This window comes from Marmota marmota, unplaced genomic scaffold (assembly GCF_001458135.2).
Source record: "Marmota marmota marmota unplaced genomic scaffold, marMar, whole genome shotgun sequence".
Classification (NCBI taxonomy): Eukaryota; Metazoa; Chordata; class Mammalia; order Rodentia; family Sciuridae; genus Marmota; species Marmota marmota.
Genome location: NW_025999977.1, coordinates 48,063,617 through 48,086,137, shown reverse-complemented (window position 1 = coordinate 48,086,137; position 22,521 = coordinate 48,063,617). Strand labels below are relative to the sequence as shown.

The 22,521-nt window shown below is 34.3% G+C and overlaps 1 protein-coding gene across 4 annotated transcripts in view; it reads right to left on the bottom strand.

Annotated features, from left to right (window-relative positions):
- Smc6 (structural maintenance of chromosomes 6) overlaps nucleotides 1-22,521 on the bottom strand; it is a 76,403-nt gene that overhangs the window by 26,085 nt on the left and 27,797 nt on the right. For all 4 annotated transcript variants that reach the window (XM_048804781.1, XM_048804782.1, XM_048804783.1 and 1 more), the window contains 11 exons: nucleotides 17,380-17,499; nucleotides 17,182-17,280; nucleotides 14,753-14,899; nucleotides 14,349-14,437; nucleotides 14,017-14,181; nucleotides 13,425-13,603; nucleotides 11,895-12,099; nucleotides 5,631-5,745; nucleotides 4,256-4,416; nucleotides 1,352-1,487; nucleotides 410-490 (listed from right to left, as the gene is read on the bottom strand). In XM_048804781.1, coding sequence (XP_048660738.1) covers nucleotides 410-490; nucleotides 1,352-1,487; nucleotides 4,256-4,416; nucleotides 5,631-5,745; nucleotides 11,895-12,099; nucleotides 13,425-13,603; nucleotides 14,017-14,181; nucleotides 14,349-14,437; nucleotides 14,753-14,899; nucleotides 17,182-17,280; nucleotides 17,380-17,499 — 1,497 coding nt within the window. The remainder of the gene's footprint in view (nucleotides 1-409; nucleotides 491-1,351; nucleotides 1,488-4,255; nucleotides 4,417-5,630; nucleotides 5,746-11,894; nucleotides 12,100-13,424; nucleotides 13,604-14,016; nucleotides 14,182-14,348; nucleotides 14,438-14,752; nucleotides 14,900-17,181; nucleotides 17,281-17,379; nucleotides 17,500-22,521) is intronic.

The following is a 22,521-nucleotide window of genomic DNA, read 5'->3' as shown; positions in this document are numbered from 1 at the left end:
ACATGGAGAATTAAAATGGGAGCCATTAACTTAGGAAAAAAGAAAACAAGGAAGGAAAGGCAGAGAGAAAACATGACTGACTCAAAGGTGGTACTGCCATCTCTGTCCACTTGTACTGATGCTGTTTAACTGAGAGTGCCTAAATGGGCCACTGTACAGAAGCATAATTAAGTTTGTGATGAAGTTTTTATTTCATGTAGCAGAAGACAAAATCAACTATGCATAAAAGTTATCTACACAAAACATGCCTGAAGTTCAGTTAGTTTCTAACATAATTATGAGTGGAGATATCAATCATAAAAAGTAGCTTTAACTAAAGGATTAAAAAAAAGCTGAGATTTGATGGCCATTAACCTATATGACAATTTTATTGATTAACATTATATTCAACTGAAGAGATGAATTTTACCAAGGTTGCAATATCTACAGACTGGTGTTCTTCTATATTCTCAAGTTCCCGAATTTCGGAAATACTTTTTCTTATTTTCATCTGAAAGGAAAGCATTCAGAATTTAATAACATAAGAAGAAGAAGAAGAGGAAGAGGAAGAAGAAAGAGAGAAAACACTTGGAAAAGATAATGAATGCATTAATCCATAAAGCTATATGACCCAGAAAGATTCCATAATTGACAAAAGGGGTACCTTAGTAATAAACAAACCAAAGGAAGTTAGAAAGAAATAAATTCTTCCATCATCATTCTCATTGCTAATCCGTTCCCACACACAATAAACATAAAATTAATCCATCTTAGAATTTTAAAATGATGACATTTTTGAGTACACTAAGTATTTTTCTGAAACACACAAACTCTCAATTACTCTAACCTAGTGATTCTCAAACTAAGATTCAAGTAACCCTCAGGCATCACCAGACCCTTTAAGAAAGTCTTCATGGTCAAAATTACTTTCATAAAAACACTAAAGCATAATTTATCACTCTTATGAGCATTTTCTCATAATTGTACAGATGGTTGTGATTTATAATATCACAAGGGTCTGAATGCAAAAATTGACATAAATCAACTGAATTTTATAAAAACAGACATTAGAAATTACAAAAATCTAAAAATGCCAATCTTCTCACTAAATCTTTTTGGTTTTGAAGAATATATTTTTCATATTATTTTAAATTCATTATTAAATATTCTTAGTTTTACACTTAGCCAAAAATTTTACTTTAATTTTTAAAGGTATAAAAGTTGATAGATATAATCCACATAAATGAAAGCTCATTTAAGAATGTAAGGGCTTGGGGGCCAAAGTGTTTAAGAACTACTTGAAGTGACAAAATTCCAAAATAAACTTTAAAGTGTTAAAATGAGAAAAACAAAATTATGTTTTGCTTTTTACCTTTAACTCTTTATAATGTAGTTGGCATCTTTTAAGAAGATCTTCATTGTGTTTAGTATCCTTTTCAAGGGCAGATAGATGCTGCTGAAGATTTACTATCTGGGCCTTCTTATTTTCAACCTCATTTTCCAAGTCACTTGATCAAGAGAAGATGAAAAAGTACTTTCAATCTATTTCTCAATATAATAAATATTTTAGATTGTTACAGAAAAGCTTATTTGTAATAACTTGTTTACAAAATCCTCTTCCACTAAACCAGTTTATAATTTGAACAAATTATTAATAAAATACAAATCTATTATAACAGAAATGTGATTATCTCCTAAACTGGAGTCAAGTTTTACTTATTTCCTTAACAATACGTCTCACATGTGCTATGAATGTGTGCACAGTAATAGGAAGAGGTAGAAACAGAATTAAGACATGATTCCTCAAAAGCAATAAAACCAGGAAAAAACTGTCACACGAAAATGTAAATGTGAGAGTACTAGTACTACATATCCACAGAACTATGGAAACACAAAAGTGTGTGTGAGAGAAGAGACAACTTTATTGCATTCTTTAAAGCTTTTATAAGCTCTGTCAACTAGGGGAGAATTAAACAACAACAACAACAAAAAATACACAAAGGCAGAGTGATGAAAACGGATGTAACAGCTCAACATTTTCAGTTTGTGGGAAAAAAGAAATATGCCAAGAATGCATAAGGAGGCAACAGAGTCAAGTGGCTTTGGAAGCAATCTTTCCCTGCCTGACTGATCCAATCTTCTGTCTGAAACCTGTGTGCCTAGAGACAGAAAACCATCTTTGCAGTTATGAACAACTTTTTCCTGGTTGAGAGAGTTGGCCGAATTACACTGAAATGCATATTTTCCCACATTTTAATACCTCTGAAATTTGAAACAATTTTTCAGTCCATGCTTCAATATCACCAGCCCTTTGTTCCTTTCAGTTGCTAGGTAAAACAGTACATAAACTATATACTGGTATATAAAATTCTACCTTGGTACAATTTCAAATTAAAAGAAAACTCACTAAATGTCAGCCGAATAAATGATGAATGATAAAAATGGAGCCAGATGCAAAGCTTTAATATGGCTCCTAAGCATCTAATATAAAATATTTACTTCATCATAAACAAATCTATATCATTATTAACTTACAGATATTTTGCTAAAACCAAAATTTACTAAGTAAACAAATATGGAACCTTGAGACTAAACAAAAAATAAAAACAAAATGATCAAAGACTAATGTTATACAATGTTCTGAGCATCAGCAAAAATTCAAGAAACCAACATAACTCATTCAAAAAACTGCTGAATATGACAATTTCATTCTTTCTAGATAGGACTAATTATTACCATTTTTGTACAGTGCTGCTCTTTAGTTTTTAATTCAGTCTTACGTGGAGAAAGAACATTTGCTACCTACTGAAAGATATACTAAACCCAAGCTACGTATGTGAGTTCTATGTGTGGGACCAGCACGCTCCCTGAGTATGTATCTCATTCCCAATTCCTACTCTGCTTTGTCTCTTTCCACAGCAGATAACCATCTAACCTGACCTGGCTTTCAAGTAGTTTACTTCCCCTTGCTTAATTCAAGCTCCAAGAGAGAATTTCTGTGTACTCTGTTTTCAGATGAACTTTGTGCCTAGATTAGCGCATGGCATGGTAGGTCACATTGGGTGATCACTAAATATTTGTTGTCTGAACAAATGAAAGAAAAAAATTTGAAAAACAGACTTTTAAAAGTCTATAAAAATGTTATTATTTTGACAACTTAAAAAATGGAAGAAGTAACTTTTTTTTTNGATCTTGCAGCTCTTGCATCAGACTCCCAAGCCCAGGTAGACAATATTTTTACAAAATTAGTAATTATACTAGTAATTATTCTGAAAGCTTGCTTACGTATTATATGTACTTTTATAACTCAAAACCACATTGGGATAATGAATAAAACCAATGTCACAGCACTCAAGCTGCTGGTCCTTCAACTTTTTTCTGTTGCTAAATAATAAGTTTTACTAAACCTTTCAGTACTTGTTATTTTATGCTGCTTTCACATTAAAATGATGAGTATTAGTTGAAAATAATACTCAACTATTGCAACTAAACTCTCATTTTCCCTAAACATACAAGTCATTTAGAATACGTTGCTCCATTTTCTTAAATATTTCTTTTATTTATATTCTGTGTTACACTTAAGTCATTAATACAGGCACAACCTATCCATTTATCAACTGAATTAATTCAGGTCAGAAATCATGATTATTTATGGTACAAAAATTCTTCATGCATGCTCTTAAATCTCATTAAGTACATTATTAGTTTTTTATATAATTTCTCAGTTTGTCTCCTTTAATAGCTCTATGTTTCTAGGCATATGTTCTAACTGTGTTGATTGATGTTCTTTCTAGAATGGTACAACTCAGAGTACCAGTCAGAGACATGATAAGGAGCATTAGCCACAATGAAACCAGCAAATGACCCTGAGAAAAATCAGCAGAACGAAATGGTAGACACAGTGATATAGCTCATTTACATTTTTATTCTTTCTTTCTTTTTTTTGGTGGGGAGTAACCAGGGATTGAACTCAGGGGCACTCAACCTCGGATCCACATCCCCAGCCCTATTTTATATTTTATTTTGAGACAGGGTCTCAATGAGTTACTTAGTGCCTCGCCATTGCTGAGACTGGTTTTCAACTCACCATCCTCCTGTCTTAGCCTCCAGAGCCACTGGGATCACAGTCAACCCATAATTTCACATCTACTTAAAGGATCTTATAAGAAGCTAACACCAAGATAAGTTACAGTTTGTTGTTTAAATAACTTTAATGAATGAAACTGAAGCTCAAAGGAAGTGGGAATAATGCAATAAAGATAAACTTGACTTTAACCTTATTTCAGAATCCACATCTCTGCTTAGGAACTTAGGTCGTGTATTTTCAGATGAATAATAACGTCCTGCAAAAACTTGGTCACCATCAGCAGTAAAAGCTTCTCTACAATTTTTGGGTGGCTTTTGAAACTGCATAACTGCACGAGCTACAGAATTATTCTAGAACAATAGAGGGGGAAAATACATTTTTAAAACAATGTCAAAGAATTTCCAATAGGCACAATTTTAAAATATTACCTGTCTTTATTATTTTAATATAATTCAAGTTTTTTTGAACGTTCAAATGCACTGTCATGAAGTTAACATAAAAATTTCAAAAACAAGTTCCAGATTCAAGGAATTAAAACTATATATAGTCACTAAACAACTGAAAAAATGCTTTATGATAAATTGGTAGACTTTATTTTTAAATTCTAATATTCACATCCATTTCAAATTAAGTTATTTTAAGTAACTTTTCACATAAATACATTTACTTTAGAAAAGTTCATACAATAAGTTTTTCTAAATGCTATGAATGGCTAGCAAAATTTAAGAAAAGATCAGCATATGAAATTATATAGAGAAAGCCTGGAAATACTTAATCCCTCGAGGAAATAAAAATAAGATGAGGCTTACTCAAGGCCTCATAAACCTCTCTAGGGACAGACTTTCTGAGCAAGGCTTCGTTATTTATTTTCAAGAATATTTCTAAAACCTGAGAGCCAAACTCACAATTATAGTAGAAATGTTCATGGGTACATATCTGGGATATCAAAACCTTTATTTTTAAATTTCCATTAATGAGAAACAATTAGGTTGTCTCAATTACAGATTTCTGTTTTAAATTTCCTGCCCGCTGCTCAGCAACTTGTCAATAGATAAGACAAAATATGATGATCTAATCTAACAAGTATACAAAAATACATGTACAGTTGGAAAGTAAGTATCATTTAATTTTCACAGAGCACAAAGGTATAGGAAAAAATTTACAAAATATCAAGTACTTTATTTAAAAGGTAGAGTTTTATATATATATAGATGTATACATGTATACACACACACTTGTATAGGTAAATATATATAAGCAAATAAAAAATGAACTTGGCAGCAAATCAAGAAAAAAATGAACCAAAAATGTTACAGTACGGTGTACCAAAAGAACAATATTTATTTGTGACATTATTTCACAAAGAATAGTCCAAAGTTATAAAGTTACTCGAGGCAAAAAAACATACAAGCCAATTAGTTCTATATTACCCTATAGGTTTTTCTAGCGTAAAGTAAAATGGTGAAACATAAAATTTTTCATGATAAAGAAAGGAGTTTTTAAAGCCACCTTGAGTTTTGAAAATTTTAAAGTAACATAAAATACAACAAGCATCTGGTCTTACTTTGATTAGCAGCACTGTCTCTATGCCCCTCATGTCGATTAGGCTATTAGCAACAACTGCATTATCTATTTCTAAAGCTGTCAGAACTGTTGGGAACTCTGGATGATGAGCAGCTCTAGGAGATAAAAGAGACAAAACTTAACAAACTTTATAATTATAAATATGTGTGTAAATTTTATATATGTAAAAATTGTATATATTTAATGGGAAAGATAATCAGATGAAAAAATATCTGATAACATCTGTAAACATACCTGCTTAGTTAAATTTAAAAATCTAAATCTAAAAATTTACTTAGTTAATATCTATATAATGCTATGTGCTAAGCACTGTGCTAAGCTTATTACTTAATCATTCTCTCCATTTATTTTCCCAGATGAGGATGTTTCAGAGTTTAAGTTCCCTATTGTCATAACACTAGCGAATAAGACTGTGCAAGGACTTTAACTAGGCAGTATAGATTTTAGAATTTGTATTCTTAACCTTTAAGCCCTTTTGCTTATTATAATGGTTAAAATTTCCTTAAATCTCCCACTGTAATCATACGTAAACATAAGTTAATTAATTAAGATCCATTAAGTCCCAAGTTCTCAGTTCTATATAGGATGATGGAGCACAGTGAATTAAAATACATCTTTAATAGTTACACAATTGTTCTACTGATACAAAACAATAAAAAAATGAAGCAAAGTTTATTATCAACAGAGAAAAGATATTCTTACAAATTGAAATTTGGGATCCGTAAGAGACATTCAATCTTTCAATTAAATTTGAAGCACATGAGCTATTAAGAGCATTGAAAGATGAACATACTAAGAACAGTAGGTACTGAATCAATAAGTTACTGAAGGGAAACAACTATAGTATTCTTAAGAGTTTTTAGTCAGTCCTAGGATTTCAAAACAAGTCAAAACCTTTATATGTTTTATACGTCTTCATGCATTAATTCAACATGTATTTGCTGAGCACCTAACTATGTGCAAGGTGCTATTCCAGACAGTAGAGAACCTTTAGGCTAGACATAAGTATTTGGGAGTTAGGGATAAAGTGTTTTCTCTCTGCATAAGAATCTAACCTATGCTTACTTGTTTATTTCCATCTCTGATCCCTGGTTTCTAAAACACGATCCTTATCTTAAAAAGAAAAACAAAAAACAAAAAAGCTTCTCATGGAGCATAGCTTACATTTTGTTAAAGGAAAATATAAGGAAAAAAGGAGGCAAAGGTTGCAACATAATGCTTGCTCACACACAAAAACAGGCAATAAAAACCTCACTGGGCAGACATCTGAGCAAATGAGAGATTCATGGGGAAGAACAATTGCAAAGGCTCTGAAAAGTACATAGGAAAGACCATGTAGCCAGTGCGCAGTGGCAGACTAAACAGTCAAGGAGAACCCTTATAGATTCAAGAGAGGAAACACGGTGGGAAGGCAAATCACATGGGCCCTTGATAAAGGAAAGAGATGAAGTTTTATGGTGCTTTGTACAGAAAAATGACAGGATCTGACTGCTGTCCTAAGACTGTGGTGTCGGATAACCAGAATTGACTGCAATATTCAAGTGAAACATGAGGATGGCATGAACAAGAATGGAAGCTACAAGTATTCAGACTCTGCATAGATTTTTAATGTTCAGCCAACAAGGTGTGGCATAGCTGAGTCAAAAATGATGGATATTTGGCTTGGGAATGGAAAAATGAAAAGGAAGGGATTATAGGAGCAGGTTTCAGGGTGGAAATCAGGAGTTTGACTTTTAGACCTGTTACATTTGGAATGCCTAGGGACATCTAAGTGGAAAATTCAGAAAAAAGAGCCAAGTAGAGATGTCGTTCGGTAATCGTATGTATTTAAAGCCATCAAAATGGGTGAGTTCACTTCAGGATAAATAATACATACTCTAAGGAGAGGTCTGGAATGCTGATATAGTCAGAGGTGAGGAGGAAAAAGCAAAAATACTAAAACAGAACACTTGGGGAATTAGGAAAATCAGAAGTGCATAGTCCTGGGCACCAAGTGAAAAATGTGTTTTAGGAAGAATGAAATGATCAACAAATCCAAATACTGCTAATAATTCAAGTCAGTAAATATAGTAAAAGCTGATTATCAAATTCAGCACTGTAAGGTTTGCTGAAGCCTGGCACTTTGGCGAGTACCTGTAATCCCAGCGACATGTGAGGCTGGGGCAAAAGATCAAAAGTTTTAGGCCAACCTCAGCAACTTAGTGAGTCCCTGTCTCAAAATAAAAATATAAAAAGGGCTAGTGATGTAGCTCAGTGGTAAAGTACCCCCGAGTTCAATCCCTAGTACAAAAAATAAAGACAAAAGGACTGGAATAGGTTCAAGATTAAAGGGGAAGAAAGAATATGGAGATACAGACATCTGCTTTTGAAGAGTTTTCCTAATGAAGGAAAACAGAAATGAGATACTGAGAGCTAAATGGCCTTATTAGGATAGAATTCAAGTGGAAGGAGAAACAAGTGGAAGCAAAGAACAAGGAGTGGATGCTCTAGAAAATGCGAAGCAATATCAATGGAACAAAGTAGAAACCATGGAGATAACGGAAAGGGAAGAGGAGACTATGAGAGGAGGAGGCAGTAGGAGATTCTGGTGAAATCTGAGCAAGCACATACCATCATTAGATGGAGCTGCTATAACAGTTTGCTCTACGGCACCAACTTGCCACCATGCTTTCCTTTTGCTATCCTTATGAGGGATTTACTTCATAATTAATTATGTTACAACTAATTACATTACTATCAATTGGAGGAGGTTGAAAGATGTTATAAAATTAGTTCAGAAGTCAAAGCAGAAAAGACATTAGCAATGAGATGTCAGTGGAAGGCAACAAGGAAAGGATACTATGAAACGGGCTGACCACACCAAGCTAGGTAGAAAGCCTGAAGAAGACACAAAAGGCAGAGGAAAACTATGCATAAAATTGAAGGTAGCATATGGGCTTCACTGGTAAAAGAAGTTCCAGGACAAAATAATTTTATGATCCTAATTAGGCTTTATAAAATCACTTAATAATGTCATTTCTAATAGCTGAGTAAAAGGAAAAATACCATAATCAAATTTAAAGTACAGGAAAAAACATGCTTAAAACCTGGCACATTTTTAATGTCTACAAATGTAAGAATATATTAAGAATACATAGTGAGAATAAGAGAGGAGACCATGAACATAGATGGCAGAAGCACCTTAATGAAAGGAGTAGATGAAGAAAAGCCTACAAAATAGGTCAAGAAGCATCTACTAGGTAGACCAATCAAGAAAATGGTGTCATAATAACAAAAGGGGTAAAAGATTTAAGTAAGGTGTATCTAATAGTATCTAATGCCTAAGTAAATATATATACAAAAATATATATGTATTTCCTTTAGAGATGGCAACAAAAAAATAACTGGAGAATATAATGAATATTTTAGGAGCAGAGAGTAGTGCCTCAAAATACTGAGTGCAAAGTATACCTTAGGAAGAGTCTGACCTATGTTTAAAGAGATAAGAAGTCAATGGAAAGTGTGTGGCTGAGGAGTTATTTTTTAAAAAGAGTTCACAAGTCAAGCAAGAAAGTATGTGATTCCGAGCACAAACAGAACAGCATTAGAGAGAAAAAAACACGTCTTTTATTGAGAAAGAGGTAAGAGAATACATGAAGACATGGTTATGGGTGAGTACTGGAAGGATGTGTAGCCCAGCAGCTTTTACTATTGCTAAAAAGAAGTGTCTCTTTTGATAAAAAGGGGAACTATATAGTTCCTGACTATCTGCTTCCCTGGGAGCTAGGCATATTGCTAGGTACCTTCATTATCTAATGTAAGCTTAAATGAGTGAAATGAGTCTTAATTATCTGATGCATGCAGATATTCTACTAGTATTTCACTATTCTTTTTTACATTAATATAACATGTCCAAGTTTTAAATTTAGCATTTGAATCACAATTTACACTGCCAAAGTTATTTACACATACAAAAATAAATCCTTCAAAATGTGTGCATGAGGCAACTAGAGTTGATAATATTAAATATATTCAGGACTCTTGTCAATATCCTGTCAATAAAAAGAACTAGAATCTAACTTCTTCCACTAATTTCAACAACTCTGTGCTTCAGCAACCTACTCTTGAAGTCAAAACATGGATTTACTACCACCAGTACCTCTTTTCATTAAACTCTAAATTTCTGTCTTACCACAGCTTTCTATCCCATCCTGCCAGACTGATGTCAAACCTGCTGTCTAGTCTTATGCAGGCTGACCTAAACATTTTCCCCGGACCTTGCTTTCTTTGAACTATTCTCTCAATAGCATCTTCACTCCTTCCTTCCTCTTCTTCTGTCCTAAAAACCTTTATTATAGTATTAATCCATCAGGACACATTCTCCTTTGACATCTATAAATAAACACACATTAATAGTGAAAAATCCTGCAGCCTCTGGAGGACTTTGATTCAGCTCCCTCTCAGATTTGTGGTAACTAGTCTAAACCCTTAATCAGATAATCCCCAAGCCTTCCACCCAACTCCTGAGATCCAGTTCTCAGCATATGAACTCACCAACTTCCAAAACAAGGGATATCGTACAACATAAACTTAGCTCACATTTGCACCCCTCAAATCCAACACGTTATAAGCAACTGGAAATCACATAGGCCAGAAAACACAGTGTTCGAGCAGGGCAATTCCAGGCATTCCCCTTCACAGGGGTCCCTGTGGCAGTTCATAGAGCAATTGGTACAGCTCTTCCGGACTTATTCTTTCTTGGTTCCAAAATGACAGTGCAAGTTGAAGAATATTCCTCACAGAAGTCACTATCTCTCATAACAACTTCATAAGTTCTTCATAAGGAAAATAGCTGATTATAGGAGTCGTCATGCATACCAGGTGTGCCAAATTCTCCCAGTCCAGTCACACTAACCTGTCATGGGTCATTTTTATCATTAAATAATGCTGTCTGGTAGCACAAATGAAATTTCATTTTTATCAGGTTTTAGAAACCTGGGATCAGAGCTGGAGATAAACATAGGTCAAATTTTCAGGAAGAAGGAGAAAACACTTTACTCCTCACTCCCAAATACTTATCTATAGCCTATAGTTCAAAATCAACACTTCAAAACAGGACTTTATGTACTTTTGACAAATTTACTTTTTCCCCTCATACTTCTCTCTAAATCACTTGATAGCATATCATTCAGTTACTTATTCTAGCAAGAAACCTAAAAGTCATTCTTGATTTTTCCTTCTCTTCTAATTAATAAGTCTTACTGATTTTGTGCCTTATCTCTCTTTTAATCTATTCCCTCCTATAAAAATTCCAAATGCTATTTTTTAGGAAAATAATTTACAATGTCATTCCTTCATGCATCTTTCACATAGTATTTTATTTACCTAGAAGGCAATTAGCCTTTTCTGTCACTTGACAAACTCACCAGTTAAAAAACTGAGCAGTTATCATCTCTTTTCTGAATTCTTCCCTGACCAACTTACATCATATGACTTGATGACTTCTTCATTTAAACTACATATGTATCTTATCCAATTTCATCAAAGCCCATAAAGAATTTTTAAAAAGACATGCAAATTTACTCAAATGTGCAGAACATGGCATTAAGCTTATTAAAACACACACTCACACACAAAGGATTTATAAGAAAACATGGAGATGGGAAATGGATTTTAAAATGGGATCTGAGAATATACAGATAAATCTTTTTTCTTTTTCGAGACGGGTTTGGCTAAGTTGCCTATACTGGCCTTAAACCACTAGACTCAAGGGATTCTTCTTCAGTCTACTAAGTAGGTGGGCCTACAGGTGAACACCACTGTGGCTGGCTCACTGACTGGCCAGTAGTTAACAAATAAGTCAGTTCAGGTATTGTGCTTTTGAGGTTTGTTAGGGTCATCGAAGGAAAACAAAGCTTTTTATAAATTCTGTAAATCACTTTCAGAGTTTAATTGTGGGTAAGGAATGCCAATGTTCCTTCTCTAGGATCCCCTCTTAATTTGGCTAGGTCTATACTAGTTCCCTCCTTGGTATAGTTTCTACACCATACAACTTCTGTGTCCTTGAACTCTCCCCACAACAGACTTCAGCAAAAACCTCAACCTTCTTAAAGAACCTCTTATTTATGTTTCTCCAATGCCTACACTGAAAGTAGAGTGGTTTGATGGAATTTTATAAATCCATATGGTTAACATTAAAAGCATTAACTCTTTCTTACATTGCACATGATTAAGTAAAAAGAGAAACAGGATTTAATTTGATTACCTGTGTCTTACATCATACATCTCATTCCGAAATTCAGAAACTATTATCTGTGGCCGTGAAGTCCCTGGTGGATAAAACCTTTTCATCAGTGCCTGAAGTACTCTTTCATCAGCATGGTTATGGCAACAAAAGGCTTGGAGTAGTCCTTTTAAACAGGATTCAATAGCCAAAGCATGCTCGGGGTCCCGAAGATGAATGCAAGCTCCTAAAAGTGAGAAAATCATAGAGGGGCTCAAGATACTTATTTTGAAATATTAATATAATTTTTTTATAATTCATAAATGACTTAATATTTTCATATAAAGCTGCTTAAATGATATTGCAGATCTTATTTTATCTCAGCTGAAAATACCCACATACCCACTGGATACCCTAGGGAGGAAACACACCAAATCCTTTGAATAAAACCATCCCACGCTAATGTACATCAACAGTGGCTTTTCTATGTAAGTTTACATTTCTGCAACCCTCATTGGTGTTTTGAATTTAAGCCTTTATTATTTTCTATAAAACTGCTTTGATTTTTAGATTTCACTGGGAAAAAAAAGTCTCATCCACTGAAATGGATGCTATTATATAAGTACATATTTAAATGAAGAGACATTACTGCCATGGTTAAATGCAGCAGCTTAGTATTAAAATGTATTTATGTTTATAGCATCATTTTTACCTAATGGTATACAGAATCCGAGATAACTCCCAGGAGAACTTGATTTAGAAAAATTCAAATGTCAGGTATTTATGAAGATTTTAAAATTGAAAGAAAATTTAGAAATTATGATGTCCAGCCTAAACAGAAAACTAAGATAAATGGGTAGGAGAGAAAAGGAGGGGGCAGGGGGTTAGCAAGGATGGTGGAATGTGATGAACATCATTATCCAAAGTACATGTAGGAAGACACATACTTTATAAACAACCAGAGATATGAAAAAAATTGTGCTGTATATGTGTAATAAGAATTGTAATGCATTCCACTGTCATTTAAAAAAAAATCAATAAAAACAAATAAATAAATACAAATAAAAACCTAAGATAAGTCTTTTTATCAGGGCTACATAAAATTCAGGTGAGTGTTCTTTTCACTATATCTTGATGCCACTGGATTATCTCATTAATCAATTACATCCAAATTATTTTATCCAGTTATTCATTTTGGGAAGGAAAAATAAAAGAACCAGACTATTAAACTATTAAGATTCCTTAAGTTTTCTTTCTCGAAAGAATGTTTAATGTTTTATGCTTTACAGGTACAAAAAGAAAGCTATAAAATTTAAAGTGATTTTATCATTATTTTAAAAACTAGTACAATTAAAAGTCCACACAAAACTATATACCTAGCCTATAATCCAAGCAGCTTGGGAGGCTGAGGAAGGAGGATTGTAAGTTCAAAGACAGCCTCAGCAAAACTGAGGTGCTAAGCAACTCAGTGAGACCCTGTCTCCATATACCTAGCAATAGACCCCCACCCTTGGTGAAGATAGAAACTCATTCCTAATGTTTATTATATCCTCACTAAATCATGACAAATACCTAAAGGGCCTACAGGTTTATGGGTAAAGTGTCCCCGTCTGTAAGCTTCATCAATTGCCTCCAAAAGAGCTGGAACATGAGAGCCAAATCTTTTCAGTCTATCAGTTTTACTATCCTTCAGTTCTTTCAATTGCCTCTGATTATAGTTCAGTGCATGCTTCACATCTAGTTCTTCGCCCCTAAAAAATAAAAGTAGAAAACCAGAAGAGACAGTTATACATACTGTATAAATATGTGACAGTTACATAGAAACAGTTATTGGTATGCCCTTAATTCTTGTATACCATTGAATAACCCAGATACCGTAAAAATGAAAGGCAGTTTTTTATTTGAAAATAAACTACACTACAAGACAAAAGTTGTTGGCAGTCCTCAAAACTTACTATGAAGAAAATGTTGCAAAAGTAATGAACCAGGAATCTAAAAAACTGTCCAAATGTACAAATTTAAGAAAAGTCTTGGAAAAGTTATTTTAAAAGATCCCTTATTGAAAAACAAACAAACACCCCAGGATTTCTCTTCAAATACAGATTAAAGCTATATAAAAATTGAAGTAGTTGAAAAAAATTATTTTAAGGATGTTGCAGCTTACCTAATTCTAGTATATTCTTCTTTGTCCTTTTCTATGGCTTGTTGAAACTGTTCAATCTCTTGATTGATTGAATTTTCCTGGTCCTGTAAGGCCTTTACTCTGTCTTTTAACCAACAAATTTTTTTTTGCCTTTCCAACCTCTCAGGTTCCAAAGACTGATCAGTGCTAACAATAAAGAAAGAAAAGTGAAAACTGTTACATAAAAAACATTTTAAAGGCATAAGCCAATGTATTAGTTACACTAACAATAATACAGAAAACATAATACTCCATTGCACCTAGATTACTTTGTCACAAAAGTATTCATGAAAACTACAAAACAACTACCTTACCTTTTTTTTAGTTCTTCAATTCTTTTACACAGCTGCTCATCATCTTTCTTTAATGCTTTATATTCATTTAGAGAACGGTTATATAAAACCTAAAAAAAAAAAAAAAACCAACAACAACAAAAACTAAACATTCTTTAGTAAAACGAAAAAATAAGTATTCCATTCAAGTCTACTGCTGTCAGATTTTCAAATCAGAGGCTAACTATGCACCAAAAAACATTTTTATAATAAAAGTATTCACAGCCACTTGAAATAACTATATTTTTAAAGCATAGAAGCAACACAGATTTTAATGCAGATATACACCCACTCTTAAAAAACAGATGAACAATTCAAAAAAATTGATGAACAATCTTTATATTCACTATGCAGCTTTACTTTTCCGGGTCAGAACATTTTCTCACCTCAGCTTCATTATAGGCCCTTTTCTTAGCAGTGACATCTGCTTTCAATGCCATACATTCTGGTGCTCGTGCATTTGTCTCCTGACTAATCTTTTCTAGTTTATCTTGAATATCCTTGTATTTTTTCTCTGCTTCATTAAGTCTGACCTTTAACAAAAATGACATATGAGTATATCTCATTTTTCATCAATAAAGAGGAAAAACTCAAAAAGTTATACAGTTTACATACCAAAAATAAATTTAACTTCACGAGACACTAGGTAAACAAATGTAATTATATAAAATACTAAAATGTAACTTAATTTTAACTCACAGTTATCCAACAAATATGCTAATCACCTGGGGATACAAGTATAAAACAATTGTCTTCAAATAAAACAATTCATGATAAACAGCTTAAAATGGAATCTTCTAGACTACAAAGGACAAGATATGAACAAATCTGCATGTCAGATCACTCTGAAAGCAAGTGGAAAGCACGATGGTATTTAAAAAAATAAAGGAAATCTTAAGGGACCAAAATGAGATACTGATAATAGGCATGGACTAAAGAGCAAAAACTGGTGAACTATTTACACAGGAGTCACCAACATTCTCTATGAAAGGCAGACTTTAGGTGGTAAGGGCCATACTTCTGTACTTCAGACGTTATGGGCCATAGGGTCTCTGTCACAACTATTAAACTCTGTCATTGTAACATGAAACCACCCAAAGGCAATATGCTGAAGAATTATGGTTTAATAAAAATTTTAAAAAGACTTAGGTTACATGAACTAAACATGATTCATGATATGAACATTCATTCAAATCATTTTAAGTTAGGTTCTAAACAAAAAGTTTAAAGTCTGATTTAGACACTTTTATTTGAAGACAGGATCGAATCAAGAGGCACTTAACCACTGATTCACATTCCCAATCCTTTTTTTTTACTTTTGAGACAGTGTCTTGCTAAGTTGCTCAAGGTTTCACTTGCAATCCTCCTGACTCAGCCTCCCAAGTCACTAGGATTATAGGCATGTGCCACCATACCTGGCCATGAAATACTGCAGAAACCTTCAATTCAAAACTCATTCTACTACACTGTGTACAACCATAGAAACGTAAAGTTGTGCTGCAATTGTGTTCAATGAATCAAAATGCAGTCTGTCATATACACCTAATTAAAATAAAGAAAGAAAGAAAGGAAAAACAAACCTCAATTCTACAAGTGAAAATCAGGTGTACACTTTGTGAAAGGCTTTATGTAAAGGCTGGGAAAGATATAGATAAAACAAGATAGTCCTTACCCTTCAAAAATTTGTCATTTACTGTGAAGATTTTTGAAGAGTGCTGAAATTATTAAGTGGAGCAAGGTTTACCAAAACTAAATATCATCATGAGAAAAAGAGGTATCCAATTATTTCTCTGACTGGGTTCCATAGTTACATTGAGAGATGTCTAAGGAGAAAAATACTTACAGAGAAAATTTCAGAATATTCTCTCAGAAAATCTGAGGTAAGAGATGTGGGTATGGTCGAACTTCCATTTATTATCTGAAGAGGGTAAAAGAACCTCACTCCAGAGATCACTAAGTAAATGTACTATCTTCACCATTTCTATTGTTTTTGAATACTCAATTATTACCTTTGATGGATTAATGCCATAATCCTTAAAAGGAAAGCCAAGTGTGGTGGCACAATTCTGTAATCCCAGCAACTTGGGAGACTAAGGCAGGTGGATTGCAAGTTTGAGGCCAGCCTTGGGATTTAGTGAGAATCCATCTCAAAATAAAAATATAAATTACTGGGGATATTGCTCAGTGTTTCAACCAACTTCGATCTCTAGGCCCATGGGGAATATATTTATGGTCTTCTTAGATTTTAGACAGAATACTTTTTACATGAGCTTTTAATTTCAGGTTAAAATTAATCTAGCCTAATAAGTTATCTAACATGTTTCTAGCTATATGAAATCCTGACAGGAAATCTGGGTTCTAAGATCTAAAAATCAGTTCCCTTAAAGTTCCATTAGCAATCTCTGGGCATTATTTTCAGTTCTCAGTTCTTACACTTCTTGAGTTAGCTTTGATATCACTCTATCATCTTGGTACCTCTCATTTCTCAGGTCTTTTGTGGTTCAACTCCTTAAAATGAACCCAAGAGTGAAAGCTTCATGTTCTAATATCTCTCTGTCATGTCCACATGCCTGAAAGATATGCAACCCTAGCCTCAAACAGGTTGAGATAGCCAAACACAGTATTTTTTTTTTTTTCAAAAGATGGTTATCACCATAGTCCTTGGAATGAGTGTAGGTCTACTTCAACTGAACAAAAAATTCAAGTATAGATAAAATATAGGTTTAAACTGCCACTTTTGTAGGCCATAAGTTATCTAATATCAGCAATCTCACAGGATTTAACCTAATACACCTATATAAAAAGATTTAACAACCTGTTGTTCTTCCATTTTCCTATCAAGTCTAGCAGCACGATCTTCTCCAATTTTGATATTATCTCTGATAGCATTCAATTGTTTTTCAATTTCGTTGACCTAAAAAGAAATTATACAGCAAATCACTGAGACTAGCAGTCCCCAAATATACTGCATATGTTACAAATATATGTGAATAATTAATTAGGTGAAAATTACCACTGCCCAAGCCATTTCATGTTTCAAATACTCTAAATTAGTCTTCATTGTACTTAAGCCAGCGATACTCTGAAAACGTTCTTCTTTCTCCAAACACTGGCGCTTTAGTTCAGTAAGTCGCTTAAAATGAGAGGGGAAAAAAGGATATATTTCTTAATAACATTAAACAAAAATTTTTTTACAAATTTATTTATTTTGAAAACAATGCCTATACAAATACTACATAAAGATTTGTTAGAAAATTACTAAATTGAAAATAAATGTATTTTTGGTTCTTTGGCATATGTTTGCTAGGTGCAATAGTTTTGCTAATTTCTGCACTAAAACTTGGGCCAAATATTCTTCAGATGAAGACGAGCACAGGAATTAAAGGTCAAAACTACACAAGTATAGATAAGTGCCAAAATTCACTGTCCCATTTTCTCTCTTTATTCCATATATGAAAGATAGGCTGATTTACCCTTAAAACATAATCAGTACCCATTCCAAAGATAATTGAAAAATTAGAAGCGATTTATTCCTCAAAATATTTTTCATAAATAAAATCACCAAATATCAAGTATCAAGTCATCAGATCAGCTTGTGAAGGGCTTCCAGACTTCATATTCTGTGTACCTGATATAGTCTTTCCCCTTCATTCATGCTTTCCATACCCTACAAGAGCCTTAACATTGTAGACCTTACTTCCCCCCACATTCAATTCACTTTCCCTTTCTCTAGGATAATTTTAATCCATTATCACTCTTTTCAAATCTCATACACAACTGTCATCTAGCTCCCTCACTCATTCTCCCTGCCTCCAGCTTCAGAGAATATAAAAGACAGACAGGAACTCCCTCCTACTTCCAATAACCTAATCTATTAATGTAAAGCAGCCCTACTGCAAAAGACAGGGGGCTTCATTACACCTAAATCCAGCCTCTATCCCTGCACAGATTGGACTTCATCCCCTTTGACTCTCAATGGTCTAAATCCACTGATTTTCAATTTTATCTTTTTATTCTTCTTTCCACTTGACCCTCTTCACTAACTCCTTTCTATTACTTTGTTTTAAACTTTATATACTTATTTTTTGAGAAACAAACAAAACCACCACTACCCATCCCTATCCCTACCTCTTCCTCTAAAATTCTTCCTTTTTCAACCAAATTTCATCAAAATTATCTCCATCTTTTCCATTTTCTCACATTTTCCAGCTCCACAAGTTTGGAAACTATTTTCCCCCTAGTAATGAAACCTGTCTTGCCACAGTCATCTATAAAAATTATTGTCATTGAATACAGTTCGTTTTTGTCAATACTCATAGTATCTGACCATATATTGCATAATCATGACTTAGTCAATCTCAATTCTCTCTTCCCTTGGCTTATATGGATTCCATGACCATTTCCATGGCTGAGACTTGGATCTGCCTTTCCTCTCCCCCTCAGCAATCTAAATTATTCCTATGACTTAAATAATATATTGATAACTGCCAAATAAAGGCCAGAGTTGATATCTGTATTCTTCACATAATATGCAACTTTCCATTTTACAATTTCACTTGGATGTCACATTAGCACTTCAAAATCAATGCATTCAAAATGATATTGTCTTAAAAACAAAACAAAAAGCAAAAGAAAACCAGCTCCTCTTTCCAAGTTTCCTGACTCAATATACTCTACTGCTGAAACGATTAATCTGAAAGTCAATCATCCCTGATACTTCCTGTCTCATCTTTCCCCTCCATGCCCCACACATCCACCCAAATCATTTCAAAGTTCTTCTTCCTCTCTACGAACAATGATACCTTCTTTGTTGATCTCCCTACATCTGTTCTTTCCTTATTGTAACTCACTCTCTTCTATAGCAGAATCTAGAGAAAACAGAAATTTAATCAATTCATCCACTTTCATGTCTTCCACTACCGGTGAGTTGTACACGGCCCCACATAATCTTGACCTCTTATCTCTAACTCCTGTATCCTTCATCCTAGCTATTCTATAATTCTTGCAGTTTTTCAAACTGTAAGGAAAGCATCAAAGGCTTTCTAGCCCACCACTACCATGTTATTTCTTAAAACACCCTTCCTTACTCTCACCATCTTTTGCCTGGTATTATTCATTCTGCGGTCCTCATTTTACATATCACTTCCTCAATAATTCCTCCCTATTGCTACCAACACCCACTGACAGCACCCTACTAAGTGCTTTTTACAAACTGCCAAAGTCTATAGCTCCTTTGGTAGTGCTCATCTTAATCATATCATTTACTGTCTATATTTCCTACTGAATGGTTAAGTCTAGGACCTCAAAAACATTGATATTAATTTTGTCACTATATGCCTATGGACAAAACACAATGCTATGTATATATATAATATTTGCTGATAGAATCATTCCTAGTTCCAACTTTCATGTACTATTTCTTGAAGATTTAACTATTCAAATCTAGAGTTTGAGATTAAGGGGCATTTACTCAATTAGAAAAGCATTTCTTATTAATTTTATGCAGGCAGAATTCTGCTACAAGATATAGGGAAGAAATTTTTTTTAAAATATTTATTTTTTAGTTAGACACAATATCTTTATTTTTTTATTTATTTTTAAGTGGTACTGAGGATCGAACTCAAGGCCTCACACATGCTAGGGGAGTGTTCTACAACTTAGCCACAACCCCAGCCCTAGGGAAGAAATATTTTTAACTACTGAAGACAAAATATACCATGAAGAAAGTGGGTCTTTAATCCTAAGTATCTCAAGAAACAAATTCCTTCAAAGTATCAATTTATAATTTTTTACAATAATTATTGTAGTGTATCCTATGTGTTTTTTAAAAAAAATGCAAATATTTTCCTTCCCCAATAATGATACATAGTCTAGGAGAATGTGCTGTATTAATTCTATGGGTTATAGTAGACCCTTGCCCATAACATAATCTAGGTGTGAAAGAATGATATGGAAAAAAGTAAACTTGATTTCTTAGTTTTTACTTCTTGAACCACACAATTACAATTATAAACCTAAGTTAAAATATGCATTTCTTAAAATTTTTTTAGAAGCATAAGTCAGTCATTAGTAAAATTCTGTCTCACAAGTTCAAGCTAAAACTGAAAGCTTGTTGCTGAAAGCTCAACTAGTTTTTAAAACTAAACAAAAGAACAAGATATGGAATCATGTAAAACAGGTGGGATTCAATGTAGTATTTAAATAGCTAAAATGTTTTAATCTTATATGACTGTGAGGTGTGTTACTATTAGACAGAAGTATATTCAGAAATATAAAGAAAGTATAAGAGCAAAATATAGCTGATGTAAAAATAAACTGAAGTGATGGTTGACAGAAGTGCTGTGTTTGGATATGAGGTATCCCTCCCCCAAATCCTGTGCTAACTCAGGAGATGAATTGATTACTTTCTGAGCACTCTAACATGAACAGCAGGTGAATCCACTTGATGAATAATTTTAATGAATTACTAGATTTTAACTACAGGTATGAACAAACTGTAACTGAAAGAAGTAGGTCACTGGACGTGTTGAGAGCCACAGCCGAAGGGGCCCCAGCAAACTTCCAGCTGCCGGCTGATGATTGGCTCACAGCGGCCCCAGCAACATCTAGCTGATTGGCTCCTCTGCGGTGATGCTCATTGGGCTGTTTCCCTGCCCTTTCAGACCACGGAGCTGCTCATTGGGGGACTTTTTTGGCTCCGCCCACGTGACCCAGCCAATCGGCCTCAAGAGCAGGAGGATTGTGGGAGGTGGAGAGAAGCTTGTGTGGGAGGCTTGTGGAAAGCCGGTGGTGGCAGTTGAGGCTCTGAGGATTTTTCCTGAGAGGCTGTTTTGTTTGGCGTGTGTGGTTCTAAAAATAAAGTTAGTTTCTTTTGATAAGTGGCTTCTGATTGTGCCCAGCCAGACTGCGGCATTTGGTGGGCCGCACGGGGAGCGACTGAGGGTAAGTGAACTGCTCGCCCCTGAGGGCAGGGCAAGAGGATGGGTAGCCATTTTAAGATTCTTCTTTTGTTATTTTGTTTCACTTTTGTTTTAAGTTGCCTGTCCCTGGAGATGTGTAAGATGGAAGAAAAACCGCTCACATCTGAGGAACAGATAGGGAGAAAGGACGGATGGACATTTCAGGAGGCTATTATAACGATTTTGTGTTGTTTCAATTTTGTTTCACTCTGTTTCAGTTTTGTTAGGCGTTATCTTGTTGGGTTGTATTATAGTAGAAATACGGGATCAGAAATTAGTAAAAAACAAACTGAAAGAGTGTTAAGTAAATTGTTAGAGGAAGGAGGCATCTCAGTAAAATCAAGAACAATCAGGGCATACGTTGATACAATACAAAAATGTAGCCCATGGCTTTTTAAGGAGGAGTTGTTAAATATATCACAATGGAACCATCATGGTGAAGATTTAAAAAGAATAGAAAAGAAAAGCCCAGGGACTCTGCCAGTTGGCACATTGCCATTGTGGACGTTCATATCTTGTTTGCTTAGTCCAAAGCCTTCAGTTCAGACAATGGTAGAGGAAGAAGAAGACATAATGATTCAAGTAAAAGAGAAGGTCTCTCAAGTTAGTCAGACAGAGGAAAAGATTCAAGTAAAAGAGAAGGCCTCTCAAGCTAGTCAGACAGAGAAAGAAAGTGTAAAACAGAAAAAGCCATCAGGGGGAAAGTTACAACAGGAGACTGCTACTAACACCTTTCTATCACCAGAGGACGTAAGTGTCCAACTAACAAGGCCACCTCCATATGCTGGGAGGTCCCCAACCCCCGCAGTTGATAGTTGGGATCCTGAGACAAGATCTCAAATATTAACATGCCCTGTATTTGAGGCAGGAGGGCAGCGATTTTACCAAGTTTTAAATTTCAAAACAGTGAAGCAGCTAAAAGAGGCTGTAACAACCTATGGTCCTCAAGCACCCTTCACTGTAAGCATGGTCGAATCCATTAACAACTTGAACATGACGCCAGCAGATTGGGCTAATATGTGTAAAGCTGTGCTAAATGGAGGACAATACCTGTTATGGAAGGTTGCCAATGAGGAATTTTGCAAGGAGACGGCTAGGCGAAATGCAGCAGCTGGTTATCCTCAGAGAAATCTAGATATGTTGTTAGGAAAGGGACCTTATGAGGATCAGCAGCAACAAATTGCATATGATCCTGG